Here is a 27,511-nt window from a genome sequence, read left to right on the forward strand (position 1 = left end):
TTCTTCATCTGAACACCTCATGAACTATTGTTTGCAGCTTTAGGAATCCTCCCTTCAGAATTGCACTGATCTGTTGGAGAGGGTTCAGAGAAGAGTGACCAGGATAATTCCAGTAATTAGAGCTCTACATTCATAGGGCTCAATTTGCAATCATTGGAGGAAAGCTTAAGATAAGACATGTTTTAAAATGCTGAAAGGCTTGCATACATTTGAAACAGAATGCAGTTATTTAATTGTGACTACGATTGCAGACCTTGAAGCAGAGGATAAAATTAACAAGCCTCAAGGAAGGCGTGCGATTCGAAGAATTTTAATGCTACGCTGATTAACAAATTTGACAAATAGCTGCATAAATATCCAGTTACAGACACAATTGAAGATTGTAAAAATGCATTCAGATGAGAAATGATCAAATCCTCCATGAAATGTGAAGGTTTCCAAGTAGCTGAGACAATAGAAATACACCAAGGAAAACAATCAGTGATGGAAAGTTAGATATTCAGGATTTTCATTTGGGGAAATGTGGGGAGAACTCTTTCCTCAATAGAGTATATGGATTGTGTAAAGCTCCATATTTAGTGGTTAATACATATGTGGAAGAATAGTTTCTTCGTCCTATGCTTTGTGATCTTATCCACACACAACATTTTCAGCAGTAAACAAGTTCCACTAATAGTATTTGGAAGTCAGAAAATCTAAGCCTGGAAAGATTTGGGGGATATGGAAAGGTTACTAATGCAAAGGTTAAGAGAAGATCAACATAGCTGAGTCAACAACTTGCATTTATATGGAGTCCTGTAGCTTAGTGGTTAGAGCATTCGCCTCACAAGCGAGAGACCTGGCTTTGATTCCTGGCAGGATGAAATGATGGGCATGTTTGCTTACTCCACATGCCTCTGTTTACCTAGCAGTAAGTAAGAACTCGATTGTTAGTCGATTGGCAGATGGCTTTTCCGGGGGTAATAATTCCTTTAAAAAAAAGTTGGTCACTCAATCCACGACTGTTTGTGGGACACTGCTGTGTGCAATTGACTGCCGCGTTTCACCCACAAAATATACAGTCAATTCACTTTACAGTATATTCTTTTAAGCGGTTTGAGATGTCTCAAAGACATTGCAAGGATTATTATTATATAGCGCCCTTCACGCTGGACGGATGAAGAATAATGACTATCCTCCTTGGCGTGGGAGGTAAGCAGGGACTCCTTGGAGCTCGACTGGCTCTAAGGTGACACGGTTGACAATTGAATGATGGAATTGAGTCAATCCTCTGGGCTTTCTCCTGAGTAGTCTGGCTCCCGAGCCAGGGCACTGCTTATGAAAGACCAGCCAGCCTTGACTCTTGCCAACCTGAGTCTCATATTCTCCAGAATTAGGTAAGCAGGGTGCATCCTCCGGGGAGACAGTGCATTAATCTATTCCAGAAACAAGGACATTTTCATTTGCAGGTGCATGGAACTCTGTCTGGTTTGGATCCTCTTAGGCACAATGATGGGTTTTCGCATGTATCAGACACCTGGCGGATCAAAAAAATGTAATACCCAAACAACTTTAAAATGACTTTGGTGCCACAAAGCACTCTATAACGAATCAAACTGCAGGTGGAAAAAAAATTAATTACAAAAATAGAATGCTGAAAATCCACATCAGCTCTATCAGCATTAAGAGCAAGTTTCCTTACTCCACACGCCTCTGCTTACCTAGCTGTAAGCAGGAACCCAGTTGTTAGTCGATTGGTGGATCACTTTTCCGGGGATAATAATTCCTTCAACAACAAATAATAATTGTTCACTCAATCCATGACTGCTTTTGGGACAATGCTGTGCACAATTGACTGCTGCAATTATTATTATACATATATTTATTTTCAGCATTAGAGAGGAAAATAAGTTAATGTTTTGGGCTTAGCACTTCAACAGAATTTATTTTCATAAAACAGTAAAAGTACTCTCTATAACAACTCTCATAAACAAGTGGTGAAAATGTGAGGTTGGTGATGCCTGGTATTTTCATATTGGATTGATGACATGGGTGTTATACATACCCCACTTTAAACATGTGTGGTAGTAATGTCATTTTGAAAGATCTGCATTCTTTTAGTGAACAACTCATGGAACACACTCTCTCAGTGCAGTGCCAGCTTTCATTCCTTTTTCCTTTCTATAGTTGGATACAAATCAACTTCCTTGTAAAATGTAAGAATATCTATAATAAGAGCAAACTATAATACTTGTCCAGGTGCAAAAAACAGAAATATTCCATTCTCTAGCAATCAAGGTATTTGACTTTTCACAAAGAGTACTGTTTTAAACCTACCACATCATTACTGCCTGTATTTTCAAAGCAGCCTTTAATTGGGAACTCTTATTCATAACAGAAACTAAAACACCTCAAGTGTTAAAAAAATAAGAGGAACATGCCTATGCTCAAATGGAAGTTACATTTTAGATAAAATGCACTATAAGGTCATCATAGGATAATCATTTAAACACATTCAAAATCAGGGCATTAACCTTTGGCTGTTCTGTTGAGATCTGTATTGTGCATTCAAATAGATTTTCATTCGGATTATTTTGATAGAAATTCAATAAAAATATACAATCACTCAATATAATGCTTTGAAAGGTTTTGCAGTATTCAATACAGTGTTACATATTTGTCTGCATAAAGTCACTACACTTGATGAAAACAATTGTGTGAAGTACTTTAAGATGTTTCACCATGATAAGGGCTGGGTCAAATGTAGTTTTATTATTCCATCACAAATCTGGTGTGTAATATATAGACTGTGAGAGCATACTTACCATGTATACTGCTCAGGATTGCTTTCATCCTCGGAACCCTGATTTTATCATTTCTAAAACTATCAGTTTGATAGAAAGGGAGAAACCATGACTATATATAAAAAATACTACCATTCACTAACATTAAGATTACCTACAGCATAAATTGAAAAATTCCAAAGACTTCAAGGATTTGTTAATCTAGTTATCCAGCATTTAAAACAAAATGTGTTAAGAGGAATTAGTAACAAGAATCCATCAACAAGGACACACATTATTCATGTGAATGGCCTGTCTTCAGCCAGAAGAGATACTCCAGTGGTGTACTCAATGTGCCTATCAGTAGGTGTGCCTCCAATCGGTATCCTCTAATGTGGAGTTCTGTAGCTCAGTGGTTAGAGCACTCGCCTTGCAAGCGAGAGACCTGGGTTCGATTCCCGGCAGGGCAAAATGTTGGGCAAGTTTCCTTACTCCATATGCCTCTGCTTATTTAGCAGTAAGTAGGAACCCAGTTGTTAGTCGATTGGAGGATCGTTTTTCCGGGTATAATAATCCCTCAAAAAAAAAAAATCGGTCATTCAATCCATGACTGTTTGTGGGACACTGCTGTGCACAATTGGATGCCACGTTTCACCCATAAATATACAGTCAATTGACTTTACAGTGTATTCTGTGAAGCGCTTTGAGATGTCTAGAAGACACAAAAAGTACTATGTCAAATGCAAGGATTATTATTATCCACCCTTGTCAAGGATGCCAAGAACTGTGTTGTTTGAAAGCTGAGCTTTTATTTGTCCCTGATCCTCACTCAAAAGAACAAGCTGTATTGACTGGCCCAACACATACCTATAAATTTGAGGATCACTCTGTGTATGTTGTGTGTGGGGCTAAAGTACCATAGAGATTATCTACAGGATTTTTGTACCCTCTGATTACAGCCTCAGAAATGCACCTCTTACCACACCCACTACAAGGTCTTCATTTACCACTGGTTCTCCTTGCAGATGCTCTCTGTGAGACTGCCAATTTGCGAGTAGTTTTGTTGAGTCTCGAATTCAGGAGAGTTGAGACTGGCCACAGATAGTCACTGAGAGGACTTATAGATGGTAGAACGTTTGTCCCATACATCCAGACTAAATTAAATCCCAGGACCCAAGAACAGGAAATAATGCTGGAAAGCAATTAAAATGCAATTCTTTATTGATAACTCTGTGAGAATACAGGCGTCATCCAATATTTTTATTATACATCAGACATCGCACATGTGTGACTAGAGAATCACATACTGAATCCAATGATACAAAGTATGCTTTGTTTGGTATAAATTTCAGCTCTGAAATTTTCAAGAAAATGTATAAAAAGCTATAATTAAAACATTTACCAAGATTTCTATCTAAATATTGTGGAATACACTTGTGGAATACGTCTGTATTCTTTTCTTGTATGTATTTGAAGCACAATGTCACCATACTTTTAGCACAATAATCTGAAATTGCATACTATACCCAAAACAGCTCAAGGTTAATCCAAGCACCAAACCTTATCACCAACAACAGCACTGTAGACTTTGTCAGTGGATACTTGTTTCTAGCAGCACAGTGCTATTGATTTCCAGGTGGCAAACACCTCTTAAAAAGAGATGAACTTTTAATTTTCACTCCGGTTCAGTACTGATTCATGGTCCTGAACTGTTTGTCATCATCTGCTGTCTTGTGTACTCCCACACAAGCAAAGCTCCACTCACGTGAACGTTGAGTGATCGGATAACACCATACTGAGGGATTTCCACACAAACATCAAGGTGCTGGATTAAATTGGCTGGAATTCCTTCTCGTTCATTCCTAGGTGGAAAAAAATATGAAAAAATAAAGAATTTGAGAAGAGAGTGACCTCATAAGACGTTTCATACCAATATTCATTGCAGAAAAGTCAGCAACAGATAAACAGATCCATTGTTTTAATATCTGCACAAGAACATCTACAGCAATACGAAATTCTGTACTTTAATTTTATTCCAGGAAATAAAATGAATAACACTTGATTGTTATGAAATCCTATACAATGCATAAATGTTATCTTATTGCTACATTCACAAATGCAGGTGTCATTTAACACTTTCTATCACATCCAGCAGATTTTCTGCATCTACCCAGTTTAAATGGGTTGTATTCCCGAAAATAAAATCCTTTACTCACAGATGGCAGCATTTTCATACTAGTTTTAAGATCCATTTTTGATGAAATGAATAAAGTGCATAAGCAAAGAAAATGTGTTGCTATAGAGATAAGAAGTACTGACAGATAAGCACAATGAAATAACAGTGCTACAGTTCCAGGTGCTGAATTTTTTAAGAGACGTGCAAATCAATGAACCGCATAGGGTAATTGTCATAATAGGAGGCAGGATCACTAAAGTGCCTGCCTGAGGGTCTCCTGAATTCTCTGAATGGAAGCATCCACTGACAAACACAAAGAGTATGTCCTGACTACCATGAGAGAGAATCAAAAGAAACAATGGCGTCTAATCAGTGGTTATAAACTTGGAACTTAAAAAAAATCATAATGCACTGATGAGGAATTACCTGGATAGGACAATAGCATGTACTCCATAGAATACAAACATGTGCATACCTTTCCAGATTTGCTTTATTTTGTGAGCGCAGAGAGCTAAAGCAGATATAGTATTCCTGCAGGGAGAGTGGCCAAGTTATAGTGGTGTTGGAAAGCAACAACCAGGATAACNAAAAACATTATGTAAAGGATGTCCCCATTACATGCAGGACAAGAAAGTATCATTTTAAAGGAGTTGGCTTTGTGATTTCTCCCCTTTGAGGACCTGTTATTGGTATGAATAACATACCAGCTTCTGTGAAGCGCTCGTGGAGTCCTGTAGCTCAGTGGTTAGAGCACTCGCTTTGCAAGTGAGAGACCGGAGTTCAATTCCAGGCAGAGGGCGAAACCTTGGGCAAGTTTCCTTACTCCACACAGAGCCTAATAATAATCCCTCCAAAACCAAAAACAATAATAAATTGGTCATTTACAATCTACGACTGTTTGTGCGACATTGCTGTGCGCAATTGGCTGCCGCGTTCGCCCTCAAAATATATACGGTCAATTCACTTTACAGTCTATTCTGTGAAGCGCTTTGAGACGTCGAGAAGACGTGAAAAGCGCTATATCAAATGCAAGGATTATTATTATCATCATACTTGCATTTTATATAGCACTTTATCATATCGTCAGTATGTTTCAAAGCACATCATAAGTTTGTACTGTAAAGTGCAGTGATTCCATATTTGTAGGCAAATGTGGCAGCCAATTTGCACAAAACAATGTCCCACAAACAAGAGAATGACCAATTTTATTGTTTTCTTAAATACAATTGGTTGCAACATTGATTTACAAATACACTTTACAGTAAATCTTGTGAAGCAGTTTGAGAAGTTCCATCGGCGTGATAAGGCGCTAGAGTCAGACATTTTTATGCAGTCAAAACAAACTTGTTGATAGTAATTTTTATTAAAAAATACAGGAGGTTATAATCTGAGATTGTAAATATTAGCTCCTTTAGGGAAATACCTCTCATCAGTAGTTGCTGAAAGTGTACAATTTTGTAATCAATTTTTCTCATGGAATGAGATTCCGACTGTGACAGAATCTCAGATCTAAAGCTGGTTTGCAATTAAAGATTTTTTTTAAACAAGTATTTATTAAAAAAAACATTTTATAGTAAGAATTTTCCTTCCTTTTATTGATTTAATGTATATTATAATCTAATAATTTAGAAGAGTATAAGGGAAAGTTATTATTCAGAGAAGCCAAGGTTTTTGATCCCTGGTCACTGCTGAGTTAGATGATCTCTGCTGGGGTAGCTGCAGAGATATTACTATTGGTCTCAGCTTCCACAAGTTAGACAGGCAAGGGAACAATTGGCCTGCGGTACACTAATGATTAATTTTTGTTGACCCCTGTTGGCAGAAAGTATGAGCGTGTGAACATTAAATGAGGTCAGAATTGGACTTGGGCTCAGCTGTGCTGCCTCGCACTGTGAGATAGCCTATTGAAAAATCACTGCCCAGGCTCAATCATGAAAAATTGTTGCTCAGCTTATGTATCTAATCCACAGCCATCCTCATAATAATCCTTGCATTTGATATAGCGCCTTATCACATCTTTGAGACATCTCAAAGTGCTTCACAGAATATGCTGTAATGTGTAGCGACTGTATTTTGTAGGCGAAACGCGGCAGACAATTGCGCACAGCATCATAGTATCTACAATAGAAATTTACTTTTATATAGCACCTTTCACACCTGGAAGAAGTCCCAAGGCACTAAACAATGCTGGCTTGGCATCCAAGCTTGTGGTGGAAGTCAAGAGGGGTGGATAGGGACCCCAGTATTTACTTACCAAAAAAATTCAAAATGTGAGCGCCAGCCAGCATTTTTATGGTGCGAACATGAATAATGAACACAAAAGCGATGACTGGTAATTTCGCTTCATTATAGTACTGGCTGGGATTTTATATGTATGGCTAAAGACAGGATTGGGCTTCCCAAGATACCTTATCATGGACAAATGGCCTGTCAGCACTTGCTGTCTCTGTTCATACACAAAAAATGGCCACTTGGGCAAGGTATTGCAGATCTGAACATAAAAGGTAAGAGGTACCATATTAAGGTGCTGTTATTCATCGAAACCCATATAGATTTATTATGGTCAAGTTCGTCAAAGACAATCATGATCAGACATAATTCTCAATGCTCATCTACGTGCCAAATGACTTGCTGCTGGTCTTAAATCCAACGTCCCTGAGTTCTGCAACCCATCTTGGAAAGAAAATCATGATCACCATGGTCACACATGACAGTGAAGCTTATAATGCTAATTTGTTTAGCATATTTTAAGACACTAGCTGTTTGTCAGTGATCTTTGCATCTTGAAGAATAAAAAGTGACTCATTGAAGGTTTAGTTACACCAGCCTTCTGAAGAGATTTTTCATTTGAAGCGACAAAGGTGGTTGCCACCATAATTCTGAGACTGAATCATGCCCCCTCTGTGAGAGCGAAGCATTCAAGTTTCAAAGTCCTGAAATGGTGATGAAACTATGCTCAAACTAATTTGGAAGCAAGAGCTGTACCTCTGAAAGGAAGAGTATAGCACAGTTAACAAGATTTCTCTTAAATGATGTGGAACTCTAGATTTCCCAAATGCAAAATATCTTCCAGGATTATAACAGCAAGAGGTTGGTCAGGAAGGAAGATAGAACCCTTAGGGACACGTTGGAGTTCACAATGAGGACACAAGGAATACAGTGAGCATATACAATGACTACTACTTGGAGGATACTTCACAATATGTAGTCCATTATCGAGTGGGCTCTGGGATTTCAGCATTTGGCAGAGAATATAGATAGGCTCAAGGGGGTAAAAAAAAATCCCACAGGACAGATCAACTAGACTGAAAGAAGTATTGTGAAGCACTGACTATCATTTTGCAGAAATCAATGAACACAAGGAGACAGTTTAGAAACAAGTAAATGCGGTTCCTTGTTTAAAAAGATGACACAGAGCTACCACAGGCAAAAATAGACCTATCAGCCCGACTTCAACTATTGGAAAACTACTGGTATTGATAATCAGAAGCACACAGGGTGGATGTTGTGCAACCAACCTCAGAGACGTTTTAAGGTGACATTCAAGGGGTATTATATTTTAAATGGGATTGAGAAAGTAAACAGAACAATACTTTTACCAAGGCAGCTAAACAAGAGGGACAGGATCAATGTTGTGAAGGGCAATTTCAAGCAGAAAAAAAAAAGAATTTCTTTACTCAGAGACCAATTAAAGACTGAAACAGGTTACAAGCAAGGATGTTTGAGGCAGAATGCTGAACTCATTTAAGAAACTGCTTGATGCTGCAATGAGAGGGTACAATCCATATTATTATGGAAGGATATTGTAAACAGACATTGTAAAAAGCCATTTTGACGTGTATAAAACAGTCATTTAGAATTAATAATGTAACCATTCTTGAATTTGATATTGCGTCTTTCACGTCAGGAAGATGCCTCAAAGCACTTCATAGGATTTACTTGTGAAGAGCAGCGGCTGTATTTCTAGGCAAATTCGGCAATATTCCATAAACAGCCATGAAGTGAATGTTTACACTTTTAATTTAACTATTGAAGTACTTTTCTAGAATATAGCAACATTATATAGTACAACATACAACAGGTGAAGAACTGAAATGTAATATCGGAATTAATTCAGGAAGGGTTAGTGCTCAGTGATGTCCCCCTACCCCTTTCATTTTGTATCTATGGCCCATTCATTTGTATCTAAGGGTGAACAAGAACAATAGTGTGGTGTGAGTGAACACATTGTACTGAGGAAATTGGTATGATGGTTTTAAAATGCAACATAGTTAGCCCTTTCCAGGTATAACAGTTTTTATTTTTAAGTAATTGATTTACATTTTTCCTGACCATTTCAACCTTGAATTTGTATGGGAAAGGGAATAGAATGTCTATAAGACTTAAAACACAAGTGCTAGAGCTGCGCTAGTGGCACCACAAATAATAGTCACACACTTCATTGATGAAAATATTAGGTCAGGCCATGTCTTTGATCCGCTATGGGTAGAGAGTGCAAATCTTTGAATCCTCAACACAACATGAATCCCCTCTGCCTTGTCACAGAAAATTTATGTCCAAGTCAATCCCAATTATCCCTCAACAGCGAGTCTGACAGATCTATGTATTATACATGGATGAAGCCAAGCCATATAATGTTTTTAAACTGTACCGATTGATGTGGTAGCAGCAGCATTTTAATAGGGAGCTATGGTTGTATCTCTGCATTGAAGTACATATACAGAGTCTCACCAAGCAGTCTTTAAAGAGTCAAGTTTCCACCAAGTGAAAATGAGCTCATTGACAGTCAGCAAAAGTTGAAAACACCTACTGAGCCACCAAAAGTTTATATTTTATTTAAAAACAAATCATTTAAACACAGGATATGTTTTGTAGTAGTAAAGCAAAATAAAGCAAAACCACATATTAGTTGGTGCCCTCTCTCACTCTGATAATCTGCACCAGCACCTTAAGTTCACTTTTCTGGAAAACCGAATGCACCATCAATGAGTTCAAGATGAAAAATGAACATCAGTTTCATAATTATATTGCATCATGAAATCAAAAGCATTAATTTGTGTAATATTTATGTGTTAGCATGGCTTAGTTGATAGTACTTCTTCTACCAGTCCTGTAGCTCAGTGGTTAGAGTAATCGCCTTGCAAGCAAGAAACCTGGGTTCAATTCCAGGCAGGGCGGAACCTCAGGCAAGTTTCCTTACTCCACACGCCTTATAATAATCCCTCCAAAAAAAACAATTGGTCATTTTCAATCCACGACTGTTTGTGGGACACTGCTGTGCGCAATTGACTGCCGTGTACAAATATACAACATATTAAAGCATATTCTGTGAAGCGCTTTGAGATGTCTAGAAAACGTGAAAAGCGCTATATCAAATGTAAGGATTATTATTATTATTTTTGCTTTTGAGTCAGAAAGTTGTGGGTTCAAGACCCACTTCTCAATTTTGAACTCACAAGAGTGGCCAGAGGACTAACTGTACCAAAACCTGATAATACATCAACAAAAGAATTTTGCTCACATTGTCCGCTCAGACCAAAGCTGAGTTTCATGGATTAGCCAGGAGGGATCAAGAGTTCAATCATACAATTATGTTTATGTTACATCTGTATAATGGGTAATGCTATTGCTATTATTTGTGATTTTTGTATGATAGACTCACATGTCAAGGTTTGAGTGGAGTAGAAACTCCAAGTTAGCTCCAGAATTTGGGGAAAAGCAGACCGATACAAAGCCATTCAGAGTTAGCATTCTCACTTCTACAACACTGCATGCCTCCACTACTACCTCTCCCTGCAGGCTGCCGACACCCCGCTCACACCTTCATTACATTCAGGCTGGACAATTCAAACACTGGATTCCCCAGCTCCTCCCTGCAAAAGCTGCAGACCATATAGAATTCTGTAGCTCTTGCCCTCTTCTGCACTAGGCTCTGTGAGCCTATCACCTCCATCTTTGCATTAATCCTCTCCAGTACTTGAAAGAATAGCAATTACTCAATCCAGGTAAAATTAGCTCAGAACATTGATCTTGGTCTGTGTGCCTAATGGCATTTCCTTATGGAATCCTCAGAAAATCAAATTACTCCATTCATTTCTAAAGTCCTCATTGGGTGAAAAACTATATATATGGAGCAAAGGAAGGGAAACGATTAAACAAACCTAATCAAAACCTCTCTACCACATACTAGCCTGAAATAATTTTTCCCTAACATAAAAAAAAAGAAATATATGAACCCATACCTAGTGACATGGAACGATTAAGATAACATTTTTAAAATGTGATCTTTCATTCAATTCTATGAATTGGTACAGAACTAGAGACATTATTATCTCGGAATTAGAGTAAGAGGGTGGGGTTTCCCAAGGGAAGCCTAATTCACAAACTACCAGCCACTGTGAAAACACATTATAAACCACAGCACCCTCATGACTTTCCCCCATTGATGATTTGAGCTATTCATTAGTATGTAGAGAATAATGAACAAATAGAAATATTATGAATGAAATTTCAAGACAAAGAAATAAAATCATGAGTTAGATTAGAGATGAAAATGTAACATTAAGATATCAAAGATTTCGATACTACAAAGATTGTACAGCATTGAAACGGGTCACTTGACCCAAACAGTCTGTATCAGTATTTACACTCCACACAAGTCTTCACCCATTCTTTTCTCCTTGCCATACTTCCCCTTCCCCTCTCATGTGAAGAGCTAGATTCCTCTTGAACATATTTACATTATCTGATTCAACCACCATTTCAGGCAGCAAGTTTCACAATCTCACTACCCTCTCTGTTAAGTAGTTTCTTAAATTGGCTTTTTGATTCCCTCGTCACCATCTTATGTTTGTGTCCCTTAATTCCGGACTCGCCAACCAGTCGAAACAGCCGATTTATGTTAATCTTATCAAACCCTTTTATAATTTTAAACACCTGTTTCATATTTCAGAAATCTCATACTATCAGTAGGTTCAGCTGCAGTTTTACACCAGACTTGTATTTAATGTATCAAGGCAACTTGTAGTTCAACATGCTTTCAATTTCTCCATATTTAATTTCAGCACCAAATGTGATGAATCATAAGAATGCTGTATTAATTGACTGCTCACACTCATTTTCTGTTGTCTGACAAGAAGTTATTCGCTCAAAATTCCACTTCAATAAACATTTCCCTATTGCACGAATGCATAGTTTGAAGCATATACCATATGTTTCTCTCCCATCAGATGGTAGAAATATATTAAGTATTCACTTATTTATAACCGGATTAATCTGCTATCCACAATTGTTCATCTTCATGACTTTCAGCAAAATCCTTTGTAGGAGTCAAACCAACATTTAGAACCATAGAAATTTATGGCACCAAAAAGGCCATTCCACCCATCATGCCTGTGCTGGCTCATTTAAGATAAATCGTTTTAGTTCCATTTATCTGTCCTTTTCTCATACCCCTATAGCTTACTCCTTTTTAAGTATTTATCTAGTCCCCTTTTGAAGGCTAAAATGTATTATGTCTCAACCACCTTTGTGAATGAAAGGCACCTAACCTCTTTTTTCATGGAATCATAGAAACTTATCGTACATTCGGCACATTGTGCCTGCATTGGCATTGTTCCATGTGAAAATCCCCAAACTAGTCCTATTGAGTATTAGAAAAGGCTTTCCCTATGAATTTTGTGTTCTTAAGAGCTCGGATGGGTCTGAATTTAGTCTGCTCAACTGAAAAGTATTTGTTAAGAGTGTTTGGCACCATTGTTTTCCATTTTTGCTCCCAAACTTAGTAATAATAATAATAATCCTTGCATTTGATATAGCGCTTTTCACGTCTTCTAGACGTCCCAAAGCTCTTCACAGAATATACTGTAAAATGAATTTGACTGTATATTTATGGGTGAACGCGGCAGCCAATTGTGCATAGCAATGTCCCACATACAGTCATGGATTGAAAATGACCAATTTATTATCGTATTTTTTTGGAGGGATTATTATGAGGCGTGTGGAGTAAGGAAACTTGCCCAAGGTTTTGCCCTGCCTGGAATTGAACTCAGGTCTCTCGCTTGCAAAGCGAGTGCTCTAACCACTGAGCTACAAGACTCCATATTAAAACTTGGAGGGTATCTAGCAATGATTGTGATGAGTGGCTGGATAGATTTGGGTTATATTCCTTAGATCTGAGGAAGTTAAGGGCTAAACTGATTGAAGTGTCAATTCCTTTCATTTAAAATAATGAAGGGAATTTCTCTACCAGAGGGAAGCGTCCGTTATCTAGCTCATCAATTCTCTTCATTATATTAAATGAAAGGAATTGATGAGCTGGATAACAGACAACTCTTCCCTCTGGTAGAGAAATCACAAACAATGGGATGCAATATTTTAGCTAGGACAGTTAGACCTTAAAATATTTCTTCACACAAGTGTTGTGAAAATATAGAACACACTGTCATCAAATGACTTTACAGGCAGAATCAATTGTGATGTTTCAATATATAGATGAATATCTGGGAAATACGTATATTAAGAGGTTTGGAGAAGAGGCAGGGAATTTGTCTTAAAAAGATCTGCCATGGTTTAATAAACTGAATTGATTAAGCATCAGTGATCTAAAGACTCTAGAGGATGTCAATTATGAGAGCGAGATGTGCAGTGTTTATAACTATATTCTGAATTGCAGATATTGCCACTACCATTAAATCATTTCAAAATTAATATTTTCTAAAAATGTATATTCAACATGAAGTCCATTGAGTTCGATTTTGGGACCTTTTTGTTTGCACCATTATACAGCTGCTGGTCAGTGCAATCGACACTGTGAAGGATTAACTGATTGCGGTGCAATCAATGCAGGTTTTTCTAGTAATAACCAACAGAAGATTACTGGGAATTATGGCCAGTGTGCATTATATGAAACAGCTCTATAAACTGTTGTTGAAGAGTGAATGCAGATAGAAAGAAGATATTGGTAAAAAAAAAACAACTTTGTAATGCAGACATATCTGAGACAGTCCCAGGAAACCTTCCTTTAAAAAACTTTCTCAACATTTAAGAAGGATGTTTTGCTAACTTTCAACAATTTCAACTTGTGAAAAATACTTATTTTAAAAATGATCTTGTTTGTTTCTCCCATACACACTTACAGCCACACATTATCTTACTGAACAATCAAAATATATTTTTCTAGAACACTAAGTATACATCAGCAAGGAGAATGAACTACTAAACTACTTGAAACCAACAGAAACACAGAGAGCCAGGGATTGTAGCATATTACACAAGGTTCAGCAATACACACTTTCATGCTTGTAGAGTAGCCTGGCATAGCAACTTTTGTGGGCAAGATAAATTTACTCACCATTTGCACTAAACAGGTGTAACCATGGTCTCCAATCCAAAACATTTTCCATTTAGCATTATTTCAGCCTATCCAAAGAACCCGTTTGTCATTACATTGATTTATGTGGGAAAGGGAAAAAAAACTATAATGCCGCTAGAAGAGCACCGGAGTGGCGGCAGATCTGTGAGAGACTAGGCTGGGCGGCATCGCCAAGTACTTTTCCATGAAGCTCAATGTCCAAGTGTGGGGCAGCGGGCCTGCAAGAGACTAGGCCGGGCAGCACTGCCAAGTAATCATTATACAGGCAAGGATTATTATTTTAAGAATTAATTATAAATGCCTAGGTTTAATTTATAAATGCAAGGAATATTTCTAGTCATTGTCGAGTTTATTTAAGGTGTTCAAATATTGGAACAGGTTTAGTTCTGCCAACTGTCTCCTCCGTATCATCCTACAAAATGTCCGCTCCCTCTCCAACAAAGCCCTCACAGTCCACAACCTCATCGTTGATGGAAATATCGACATCCTCGCCCTCATAGAAACTTGGTTCACTCCAGGCGACACCTTCAGCCTGACTGAGACCACACCACCCGGCCATACTGTCCACCATACCCTACACCTAACCGCCGTGGTGGTGGTAGTATGGCTCTCATCTCCAGGTCCTCACTTAGCTTATCTCCTTACTGCTCCGGAACCTTCCTTCAAACACCTTACCCTCTACCATCCCTTCAGGGGAAGGAGAGGGCGCTTTTTAAAAAAAATGTGCACTGCTTATGGAGGGAAAACAAATACAACTCCTAGCATTTACCACTGAACTAATGTTCCACTGTAAGATTTCAACTACTTTTTGTTAGCTACATTTTATGAAAGAAGTGGTGATTAGCATGTTGCCGTTTTCTCTAACATTACCTAGGCTCTAATTTAGTAATCACAAATCTTTTAATAGCTTCAGTATTAACTTCATTCGCTTCCTCCACAAAGGGAATGAGAAGGTGATGGGTTTTATTTCTGGCTTCCTCAAAGAACTGATCAACAAGAAGAAATGGCATCACAGTGCCAAACAGAAGGCATTTCTGGGGTTATTTCCTTTAACAGAGACGACTCCACCAGTTTACATTGCATGTGCACAGATATCATGATGCAATGCTGATATCCATTATGATAAGAAAAAATCCTTGCATTCGATATACAACAATAACAACAAAATTACATTTATAGAGCGCCTTTCACGTCGGGAGGACGTCCCAAAGTGCTGAACAGTCAGATGTCGGGGCCCGAGCATGGGGCAGGGGTGGTGTAGGAGTGAGGGAAGGCAGAGAGGTGGGAGGGAGACCAAAGGCACGGTTGAAGAGAACGGTTTTTGAGACCGGTGTTGAAGGATGCAAGGGAGGAAGCGAGGCGAAGGGACCGTGGGATGGAGTTCCAGAGTGTGGGGGCAGAGAGGCTGAAAGTCCGGCCATCGATGGTAGATATGGGAGACATGGAGCAAGCCAGAGCCTGATGAACGGAGGGAGCGGGCATCTTTTAATGTCTTGACAAAGTCTCAAAGTGACATCTCAATTATATGGTAAGGCACTGTATCAAATGCAAGGATTATTATTATTATTACAGGATATAGTGAAAGGGTGTAGTGACTAATTTTGTAGGCAAACGTGAAAATGAAGCGACAGGAGATTGAAATGAAAGTATCTTACACGGTCATGTCATAATAATTAATACGATTAAGGTTAAGATTAAGGTAATTATCACTTGAAAGCATATATTTTGTGAGAGATTTCATTGCAGAATGCCTCGTGTCTTAATTATTGTGGGGCCATTAGTCGAGCAGGATGGATAAACTGAATGTTGTACTGCTCTTTGTACTATTGCAGAATATTGATGAAAATAGTATAAGTTCACAGGTTGTTTATCGCACGGCCAGACAAGTTGCAGCAAATGTTACCTAAACGTTGAACCACAATTAACTCAATTAAACCTGTGAAATGAATTAGCTAGGCAATTATAACAAAAACTTATTTTTAAAAAAGGCTAACCTTTTGAGTATTGAAACACTTAGGTTTGAAACATACAATATTTTTAAAGCAGCATTTGTAAAATAAAATACATTTGGTGTAAATTTGAAAAATAAATGTCACAGTCGTTTGAAAACTATCCAGATACACATATTCTTAAAATAACCATTTTGAACCTTGCTTTATTTTCGTTTGAAAATATTACTGAAGAACTCAGAGGATAAAGAGATTGTGTATCCACAGAGAAGCCTTTTATCAAAGGTTGTTACCTCTCAAGATGGTTAATTTGCTTATAGCAAAGATTGTCGAGTAAATGAAGCAACATCTCATTTCCCAAATCACACTATTGCCATCAAAAACTATAATTCTAAACCCAGTACTGACAAATTGCTCCAAATGAAGGCATGCTTTCAACACTGTGATAGTTGATAAACCATAGACTACTCAAGAACACCCATTATGCATACAAGCTAATTGCACTACTACAACAAAATACACACACTACACATCTAAGTGAACATTTTCTTGTTGAGATAGATTGTTATCTCAGCAAAGCCGTATTAAAAGCAAACTCTTCGAGGCAGTAATGTTTACTTTTCCATGAAGCTCAATGTCCAAGTCTGAAATCTTAATGCATGGTCCCACCTATAATCTTACCCATTAGTTTATATAGAGGCATTGATGTTTGAGACATCTGTTTAAATACAGTTTCTCAATGACAATCCCTAATGCAACTCATGCATTTATACATCTTAAAATTTAGTCCAGACATGTATCCTGCTAGCACAGTTAATGCAACATTTGTTCAAAACTCCATCATTTACAGTGAGTTTAGAGATGGCACACGCCCAAACGAGCCTATGAACTAATGTACATTGAGATTTATCAATTATTGTTCCATTGTATTTATCCCTTTCCCACAAAATACAGTCACTCCACTTTACAGTATATCCTGTGAAGACATTTTGATGACGTACTAAGGCGCTATATCAAATACAAGGATGAACATTATTATTCCCCTCCACCAGGCAGAATCATTGCCTTGAGTGTAAATTCTTTCATGGCTGTGATGGCAAGGGGAAAGAAAAACTATCATTATCATTGTATATATGGTGTTGAATGGGCCACTCTGAGATCCAGAAATCTCTCTTCATACAAGACAAACAAAATATCTAATAAAAAAACCCTTACATTTGATATAACGCTTTTCACGTCTTCTAGACTTCTCAAAGCGCCTCACAGAATATACTATAAAGTGAATTGACTGTATATTTGTGGGTGGAACGCGGCAGCCAATCGCCCACAGCGGTGTCCCACAAACAATCGTAGATTGAAGTGACCAATTTATTATTGGGTTTTTTTCTTGAGGGATTATTATCAGGTGTGTGGAGTAAGGAAACTTGCCCAAGGTTTCACCCTACTGGGAATTGAACCTATGTATCTCGCTTGCGAGGCGAGTGCTCTGACCACTGAGCTACAGGATTCCTGTGAATCTTGTAGCTCAGGCTACAGGGTCCTATACATCAGACAAATCAACAGAAATCCAGCAATATAATCTATCTGTGGTATAAATGATTTCTATTTTAAGAGTACACAAAGCCAGTTTAATCGTTTTCTAACAGTATCGAGTCGCAAAAAGTGAGGGCATCACACATGTCCTGGTGTGTTACCCTACTCAACAACAAATGGACTTGACTACATAATAGATGAGTGCTGAAGTTGGGAGTTAACTGCATTTTGCCGGATTATTACTCTTTGCCTCATTTGGTGAGATTGGATCAATTTATTTGTTTGTGATAACCCACAATGGATTTGGGAATCAAGATTGTTTCCTCAAGATAGTTTTCCAGGTAAAATCTGCACAAGTTGTTGACTCACAACACTGCAAATCAATAGCACTGTGCATCAGTTACTTTAGATAGTAGGAAATTCAAAAGGCATTTCTGTGTAGCAATTCCCTGAAAAAGATCAATTTCTCTACTCCCCAATTTTTCAGGAAGCAATTGCCACTGTTGTCGGAATAGATTTAGTTTGCAGCGTTTGAAAGTCCATGCATGCTGGTGACACTTGCAACTCAAAGACAAAGTTTCAGCTTATCTGATCCAGGAGCTGGTTAGAATCTGAAATGATGCAAATAAAAACAATTTAAAAAATTGATAATTCCACAATGTATAGAATAGCAGGACCTTTACAGGAATTTGTGATGTGCCAGCCACCTTAATATGGCATTGGCAGGGCTTAGAGCGGCAGACACACTGGGAGAAGGGAATTTTCCCACTCAGCTCCCGTTAACTCTGCAAGCCAAAGCAGGTCCAAGCTGGACAAACAACGAGAAACTTGCCAGTGTTTCAATAGTAAGCTATGCAGTTTTAGCTGGTTAAATTCCATCAGTACTTCAACACACACTCTGGAGTCCTCAACCCTTGGCTCTTGCCAATCTGCACCTAATACTCTTTGGGATTTGGTAAGCAGGGTCCGTCCCTCTGGTGAGAGTGTATTTCATTCCAGATATGGGAATTTCCATATGTAATAATAATCCTTGCATTTAGTATAGTGTCATATCACATTTTCAAGCTGTCACAAAGCACTTCACAGGATGTCCTGCAAAGTGGATTGACTGTATTTTGTGGACGACAGGTATGTAGGTGGCATGCATGAAACTCAATTTGGTTTGCACATACTTAAGCATAATAATAATCCTTGCGTCTCAAAGCGCTTCACAGAATATGCTGTAAAGTGAATTGACTGTATATTTGTGGATGAAACACGGCAGCCAATTGCGCACAGCAGTGTCCCACAAACATTGGACACCCGACTGACCAAAAACAACTAGAATAGTAGGCAGCTGGTTGGTTGTGAGTTACAAGACTGTAAATCAAGAGTTTCTTAAAATTTCATTAACAATCTTAAATTTTATATCAATTATGTATCAACATACAAGATTTCTTTTTAAGGAGTTTTGTATTTTTCTGCATGATGCATGGCAGATGCATGCAGTGACACAAATGAAAGTCAATTAACCTCAGCATTATGATGTGGATATCAAAATATTATGAAGTACTTTGGGAAGAAGACCACGAGCAACAATACTTGAAATGTATAATTATACAACACAGAGGTGAACAGTTAATACTGTGCTAAAAATGCAATGGTATGTTTCATAAGACTAAAATATTTTCAAACATACTGCTCATTTAAATAAGTGATTAGAGGTGCATTTTCAAGGTTAACTTCAAGGGTAAGATGATTCAACTTTAAGTACAAGTTACCAGCAAAAACCTCCTGCATCAGCATAGGATATTGTCCTGTACCAGCAACATTTAATCCAATTACCTGGAAGATGAATAATCAAAGTCTCTCTTCTCACACCAGCATACTTCTAAATATAGCTTTTCAAACAAAATACCATCAACCTATGTTTATCTTTGCACTAATAATTTCCCTCATGCAATCAACATTTCACTCTATGAATTATAGCATAAATGTAGTTTTGAGGTTCGATCCAATAAAAAAAAATTTGCTGGAATATAGAATAGGACTAAAAAGGTCCTTCAAGCCACAGCACAAAATCAATCATAATATCTCCTATTGAAAGCATTTCAGTAAAAACAATGTTATGCCTGTTAATGGGGTTAATGGCTCGCTTGAAAAAAAATCACAAGTGGGTGAAAGCTACAAATAAATTTGCACTGAAAGCTGAAGATTATCTTTTTAAAAACAACTTAATCCTTTGCTCCACTCATTTTACTGCATGCAATTACTTCATGACCCCCTACAAATTGAAGGCCATTTTCTATGCTGGGAGAGAAATAGTCTCAGAGAATTACAAAACCTTTACTGTCGAGAAGTATGGATCTTTTGTTAAGTAGGTAGGTGGAGGGAGGGAGATGCATAATGAGCAAACAGATTGAACATTCCATTTGTTTTTACCGGCTAGGTTTACTTGCTGGATCCAATGGAAAAATAGAAATGCCATTTAGTTGAAATAAACACAAAGATTATGATCGATGAGGTGTACTGTGCTCAGCTTTTACACATTTCATACTGCTTTACCTGAAAAAAACTGTTTTGCATCAAGATGTGTAAAAAAATCTTGCAACCCAAGCAGGTTTTTTTTGCTATAAAATCACAAGGATGTGAAAAGGGGTCACGTTCAGTAACTTCTCTGTTAAATTCAGCTGGTTATCGGTTCAAAAACATAGCTCTTGAAGCATGCTTGAGGGACCTGATGCCAAGATTATTTTTAGCAAGCAACTCACCCTAGCAACAGCAGTGTTTTTTCTGGGAACCTGTATTGTGTAAGATCCTGGCTGTTGGCTGTCTGTTCCACTCCAATAATTGTGTACCCTTCGGTTTTCTTTTGTTGCAAATATTCAACCAACTGCGCAGGTTTCACCTGCAAATGAAGAAATTAAATGCAATGAGAACACAAACAACACAAGTACAGTAGTTACAATGCAGTATAATTTGCTTTCTCCCTCACCCCCCACTGTGAAAGCAACATTCTCCATTTTATGTTAATTCTCCCATTTCCTCAAACTATGTTGTCTGTTCTTCCGGGGTCTCCCAATGCTGCTCTTAAGCCAGCTCTTGTAAAGTGCATAGAGTATTTCAAACTCTTAGCAAGAGAGATTAGGATGAAGAATTTGATCAATTTGATCTCGTCCTTCCAGAATACCAGCCTACTGTCCTCCCATCATAGAATCAAGCTAATTTTTTAAATTAGTCCAACATTCTGACACCAAACACCTTTCCGAGTAACCTATTCCAGTCTGCAAAGGTGACATTGTAATTTGAAATATGCACTACTGGGAATGCATGTTGCTTGAGATTTTGTTTTTAAAAAAAACTGCTGATGAAAATAGAGCTTACCTGTTTGCTATACAATTAGTGAGGCCAAGCAAAATGACTGAACATCCACTGGAAGTCTGACAAGGAACTGGCAGGTTTGAACTTTATAAATCATCTCAAGATGAGTAATTAAAGACTATAGGGGAGTGGACTTTAAAACATTTACTGATAAAAATCAATCAGAATTACATTGATTTTTTCTCTCCTATTCATCACCATAAGGTCTTATGTCTTTGCCACCTTCATTTGTAATCCTAGAATACTGCACTATGTACTATGGTTCTGTTAGAGTAGGAATTCTTAGAGTACACTATTTGCGTTTATAAGGTTACATTCTGTATTTAGAAAGCAACCGACCGGCTGATCATTAAAGACTGATTTACAAATTGCATTTTGGTACCTTTTTTATGAGTTCTACTATAAAACTGATTTATGTTGGCTGAAAACATTAAGATAAACAAAAGCAAAATTATAATAACCATCCTTGCCTTTGATATAGCACCTATTCACGTCATTGAGACTTCTCAAAGCTGTCAAAGCATTTCATTGTTAAGTGCAGTGACTATGAATTTGTAGGCGAAATCTACAGCCAATTTGCATACAACAATGTCCTACAAACATGAAGGGATTGTTGGCCAGGGGCCCAGGAGAAAGTCCCATGGGAAAAAAATCATATGGCAAAGAAATCTAAACTCAAAGTTTTTCAGTTGTGCTGTACATTTAAATTCACTTGGAATAGGGTGTATTTCACCCCATTTGCTGGCTTAGTTTATGTTTTCCAGAGTATTTTGCTGAAATTAAATTCAAGGTGTCAATCCAGCATAGTTCAAATCACTCTTGCCTTAGACAGAAGATTGTAGATTCAAGCCCCATGCCAGAACATTGAACTCACAGTCTCGGCTGACACTCCAACACAATGCTGGGGGGAAAGTGCTGCATTATGGAGGTGCGATCTTTCAATGACATGCTAAATCAAGGATTCAGTCACGACAGCTTACAATACATCTTGTGAAGTGCTTTGAGTTGTTTCTATGACATAAGGTATTATTTCAGATGCAAGTATTAACTTATTTAGAATTTATCTTTCCCTCTCTCTTCTTCAGGTACAAAACAAGGCAAAAGAACATGTCCCTGATTGAATGTGCCTCCTCACAAGAACACAAACTGCTTGCTGAAAACAAACCAAGTTCATTGTGTTGTATGTTCTTTGGAGTTTTCATGAAAATTCACTTCTAAAGCAATAAGTCCTCTTTTTCTTCCAGATGTTGAGAACACATTTACATTTTATTTCCAGGATTCATGTTTTTTTGTTTTTATAAGTTTGGTATCAGGAAGTTTGCCACTCAGCATTTTCCTGTACAATGTCAAACAATTGGATCAAAACATCTTATTTGTTCAAACCTTATAAAGTTTTACATAAAGTGATTTCTGAAGTTAAAATAAATCCAGAAAAGTGTATAATGACAAAGAAGGAAGAGAGGAAGAGGGAGAAAGAGGAAAGAAACTGAATATGTCTTCTGCCTTCCAATGGTACACAATATTCCTCTTGTAAGACTAAATTTTTTGTTGAACATCTGAATTTTGCAATGTGGTCTTAGATGTCAGAATACATGTTTAACCTGTCCAGATAATGAGTATATTTCACCATCTACTTTTCTTCTTTGGCAACGAATCAAAGGCTACATTTGCATTGCCATCTTGGGCCTGTGGTGTAAATACAAAGGTGGCAAAATAGGAATGCTCCATCTTCCATCAAATTTTTGGGGATATACAGGTCAATTTTAAACATGAAAAGCTGAAAGGGGACTAAGAACATGAGTTAATCTTCTCCCTTCATAAAAGTAATTTAGCAATAAATTGAGCTCTTTAAGATGGTGACACAAAAATCATAGAATTATACAACACAGAAGGAGGCCTCTCGACCCATCGTGTCTGTGCTGGCTCTCTGAAAAGAGCTATCCAAATCAATCCCACTGCCCCTCGCTCTCGCCCCATAGACCTGCAAACTGCCCTCCCCAAATAATTATCTACTTCTCTCTAAAAAGTTATCGAATTGGCATCCACCATCATTTCAGGCAATGCATTCCAGATCCAAACAACTCGTTATGTGGAAAAAATTCTCACCTCCCCTCTGTTTCTTTTAACAACTATTTTAAATTGGTGTCCTCGGGTTACTGACCCACGTGCCAGTGGAAATAGTTTCTCCTTGTTCACCTTATCGAATCCCCTCATAATTTTGAACACCTCTATTAAATCTCCCCTTAACCTTCTCTGCTACAAGGAGAATAATCCCAGCTTCTCTAGCCTCCTCTGATAACTCAAGTCCCTCATTCCTGGTACCATCCTGGGAAATCTTCTTTGCACCCTGCCCAACGCCTTGACATCCTTCCTAAAGTGTGGTGCCCAGAATTGAACACAGTACTCTAGCTGAGGCCTAACCTTGTTTTATAACGGTACATCGTAACTCCCTGACTTTTGTATTCTATGCCCCTATTTATAAAGCCTGGTATCCAGTATGCTTTTTTCTAACAGCTTTATCTACCTGTCCTGCCACCTTCAAATATTCACTTATGTCTCTCTGTTCCTTCACCCCCTTTAAGATTGTACCATCATCTTATATTGCCTCTCCTCAGTCTTCCTCCCAAAATGCAGCACTTCACATTTTTCCACATTAAACTTCATCTGCCACATCTGACCAGTCGGTCTATGTCCCCTTGCAGTCTGCTCCTATCCTCCTCACAATTTACTACTTTTCCTAGCTTAGTATCATCTGCAAACTTTGAAATTGTACTCCCTATACTCAAGTCCAGGTCATTTACAGAGATCAAAAAGAGTAGTGGTCCCAATACCGACCCCTGGGAGACACCACTGCACACTTCCCTCCAGTCAGAAAAACAACCATTCACCACCACTCTCTGCTTTCTATCTCCCAGCCGGTTCTGTATCCATGCTGCCACTGTCCCTTTAAACACTGTGGGCTTCTATTTTGCTTACAAGTCTCTTATGTGGCACTTTATCAAATGCCTTTTGAAAATCCATATAAACTACATAAACTGCTCTACCTTCATCCACCATCTTCGTTGCTCCATCAAAAAACTCTATTAGGTTTGTTAGACTCAATTTCCCTTCAACAAATCCATGTCGGCTGTCCTTTATTAACCCATATTTTTCTAAGTGAAAATTTATTTTGTCCTGGATTATAGTCTCTAGAAGTTCTCCCCACTACTGATGTTAGGTTGACTGGCCTATAGTTCCCAGGTTTTTCCTTCTGCACCTTTTTGTACAGGGGAGTAACATTTGCAACCCTCCAGTCCTCCGGCACCATCCCGGCATCCAAGGAGGATTGAAAGATTGTGGCCAGAGCCTCCGCTACTTCCATCCTTACTTCCCTCAGTAACCTCATCAACCGGACCGGGTGACTTATCTACCTTGTGCACCGTCAACCTTTTTAGTACCTCCTCTCTATTTATTCTTATCCTATCCAATTTCTCTACCCTCTCCTCCGATACTGTGGCATTGGCTGCATCTGTCTTCACAAAAGAAGAGGATGCAAAATACTCATTCAGTACATTAACTATGCCCTCTGCCTCCACAAGAAGATTTCCTTGTTGGCCCAAATTGGCCCCAGCCTACCTTTGACTAACCTTTTTTTCTTTGTATGCTTATAAAATACCTTAGCGTTTCCTTTTGTGAAGGGATTTTTACATAGTACCATTAATTTTTTAGAAGATGATTAAGTTTGTCATTATTCCCTTTTTACATTTGGTATTTATATATTTCCATGGAACAGATTATTACATTAATGGGGCTAATAGATAGAAGCCTAATTATTTCCATATGCAACTTTTATTGTTTAGGCGCTAAATGGGACAATGGCACTTCACTGGAGAACCAATCCATAAAACCCAACTCTATTTGCATAGTGTACATGTAGGACTGGCAAACCAAAAAACATTATTGTATTTGCAAAAAAAGTACTATTTTGATTTCTGAATCTCTAAAATGCTTGTTTGCTTTTGTTGTAAAATGGTGTACAGGGTTATCCTCCTTCCAGAGTATAAGTAAAGTCTAAAAGATTCCAAAGATATGAAGCTACATAGAGTACTTAGGACGATTCTGTCCATACATTATCTTAGTTCACACAAATGGATACAAGAAACAAACCCAAACAGACACAAGGAAAACATATTAAAACCAGGGAAAATTTGATCAGGAAAAAATAGTTCAATGTCGTGAAATAATTTTCCTTTTTTTAATATCGCAATCATTACTCACATTGTAATTTCATTTGAAAACATGTTTCCAGAGAATATTCAAAGAATATACATTCTAAATCTATATTGTAGAGCAATCGCCTAATGAACACAAGTCGCCCTTACTGCACAGGAACATATCCACAAAGGAATACAGTGCACCATTAAACACATCTTTTTATCTTTATCTAATATTCATTGTAAGGAATGAACAGAATACATTATTTAGGCTTGAGGGATGCGATTTAAAATGTTTCTATTGTGTTCGGGGCAATGATCATAACTCACTTGTGACTGTTGTGAGTTAATAGATCAGTTAACTCTCATCATATAAATCATATCTGATGGATATTCTTCTATTGACACAATGCCAACAGACTCATTGGGTATTTTAAATAAACTAGCTAATGGGTTTATGCAGAGGAAGCTAATGCAATTACTGTCGCTCTCAACAGCAACTGAGTTTCAAACAAATTACATTTCTAGAAAATAGTGTTACTCATTTAAGCCTGAATCTGTATTAACATTCATAATAACCTACAGGCTATTTGTGGATACATTATACAAATATTCTAATATTAATGATTAATTTACAATTATATTAGAGTAACAATTCACATTCTTGGACATCTCAGCTTTAAAACCATAGAAATTTACAACATAGGAAGAGACACTTCAGCATATCATGCCTGCGCTGACTCTGAAAGATCCATCCATTTAATACCATTCCTCACACCCTGTCATATTTGTTTCATTTCAGATATTGACCTAATTTCCTTTTAAAAGCTAATATGAATTGACATGGATTCTGTCTCCATAATAGTTTAGGGTAGGCCATTCCATATCTATGTAAAAAAAATTCTCTCATTACATAGAAAACAGGAACAGGAGAGGGTCCTTGCTGTATCAGTTTAGATTTTTTAATCCAATGCATTGCCCTTTCACCCTTTATAAGCCTACTGCATAAATTTCTGTCCATTTCTCTTTTAAACAAACATATTGATTCCACATCTACAGCATTCTTGAGCAGAACAATCCAGATCTTCAAAAAGCTGAAGGTGAAGAAATGCTTTCTGACTTCAGTTCTAACCAGTTGGGCTCTGATTTTAATGATATGCCCTGTACAATGTATCCCTCTACCAAGGGGAAGAGTTAGCCATTATCTAACCATGTAAATTTCTTTCATTATTTTAAATACATCAATCAAACCATTCCTCATCATTCCTCTACCTTTTTGGCTCCAAGGATTGCTACCCCAGTCTGTCGAGCCTTTATTTGATCCCTTTCACAAAGCTGCTTTCTACTGGTGAACACTTTCCTATTCACCCCACAGAAAAAAGGTAAACATAGATTTACTCTACTCAATCCATTGACCCATCAGCAGAAAGCAAACCTACTTTACATGATGGGTACTATATTATCCATCCATACATTTCCAAGTAATACTAGTACTGGAACTGCAAAATAGCAACCATCCCCTATGACTGCCTGTGTACTCTCATTCATCTGGCAGAGGTTACCAAAAAGACAAAGATAAGTTTTCTGACACAAAAGGTACATGTGATCAGTGTTTAGAGATGGTTAACAGACAAAAGCTTTATTCAAATACATTTGGCTGCAATTTTGAGATCCATTACAAGGAAGCATAGTTACAAAATTGAGGAAAAACTATTCAAACAAGATCTTCATCTGTTTGATAGCTTATGTAGCTCCAAGCACTGTTCATGTGTGCTTTTTAGTCAATAATAATTGCCAAATAATTTTGAGCACATGGTCAGTCATAAGGGGTAGTTACTATTGTGCTATATAAAGAATAATACTTTGAATTTAATCTTAAATAACTACATTTTGCCCAGGTGAAGATTTTTTGTCCCTTTAAACCTTAGAGAAACACAACATGTTTTGCCTGCTATGACATGGATAAAACATCAGTTAACTTTTGTATTTTTGCAGTCTCTCATACAGTGGTGGCAGATCTTGAACTTTAGATTTAATTTACTAAATTCATGGGCCCTCAAGTCAAATGAAAAACTAAGGAACAATGAAGTACAAGTTCAGAGGAGTGATAGTAGTCTCACAATTAGCTCTTTAATAACATTACAGAACTAACATTGAGGAACTTC

At 37.6% G+C, this 27,511-nt stretch overlaps 1 protein-coding gene and 1 non-coding gene across 2 annotated transcripts in view; one reads left to right on the forward strand and one right to left on the reverse strand.

Annotated features, from left to right (window-relative positions):
• Positions 1–3,160: 3,160 nt before the first annotated feature.
• trnaa-ugc lies at positions 3,161–3,232 on the forward strand. The gene has a single exon. It is a non-coding gene; the product is annotated as a tRNA-Ala (tRNA).
• A 728-nt stretch (positions 3,233–3,960) lies between these two features.
• The window catches only part of tarbp1 (TAR (HIV-1) RNA binding protein 1), a 118,409-nt gene continuing 94,858 nt past the window's right edge, over positions 3,961–27,511 (reverse strand). Inside the window, exons 29-30 of the mRNA XM_007898385.2 lie at positions 20,544–20,680; positions 3,961–4,624 (exon numbers count right to left, since the gene is read on the reverse strand). Coding sequence (XP_007896576.2) covers positions 4,459–4,624; positions 20,544–20,680 — 303 coding nt within the window. The 3' untranslated portion in view covers positions 3,961–4,458. The remainder of the gene's footprint in view (positions 4,625–20,543; positions 20,681–27,511) is intronic.

The sequence above is a fragment of the Callorhinchus milii genome, unplaced genomic scaffold (assembly GCF_018977255.1).
Source record: "Callorhinchus milii isolate IMCB2004 unplaced genomic scaffold, IMCB_Cmil_1.0 Scaffold3, whole genome shotgun sequence".
NCBI lineage: Eukaryota > Metazoa > Chordata > Chondrichthyes > Chimaeriformes > Callorhinchidae > Callorhinchus > Callorhinchus milii.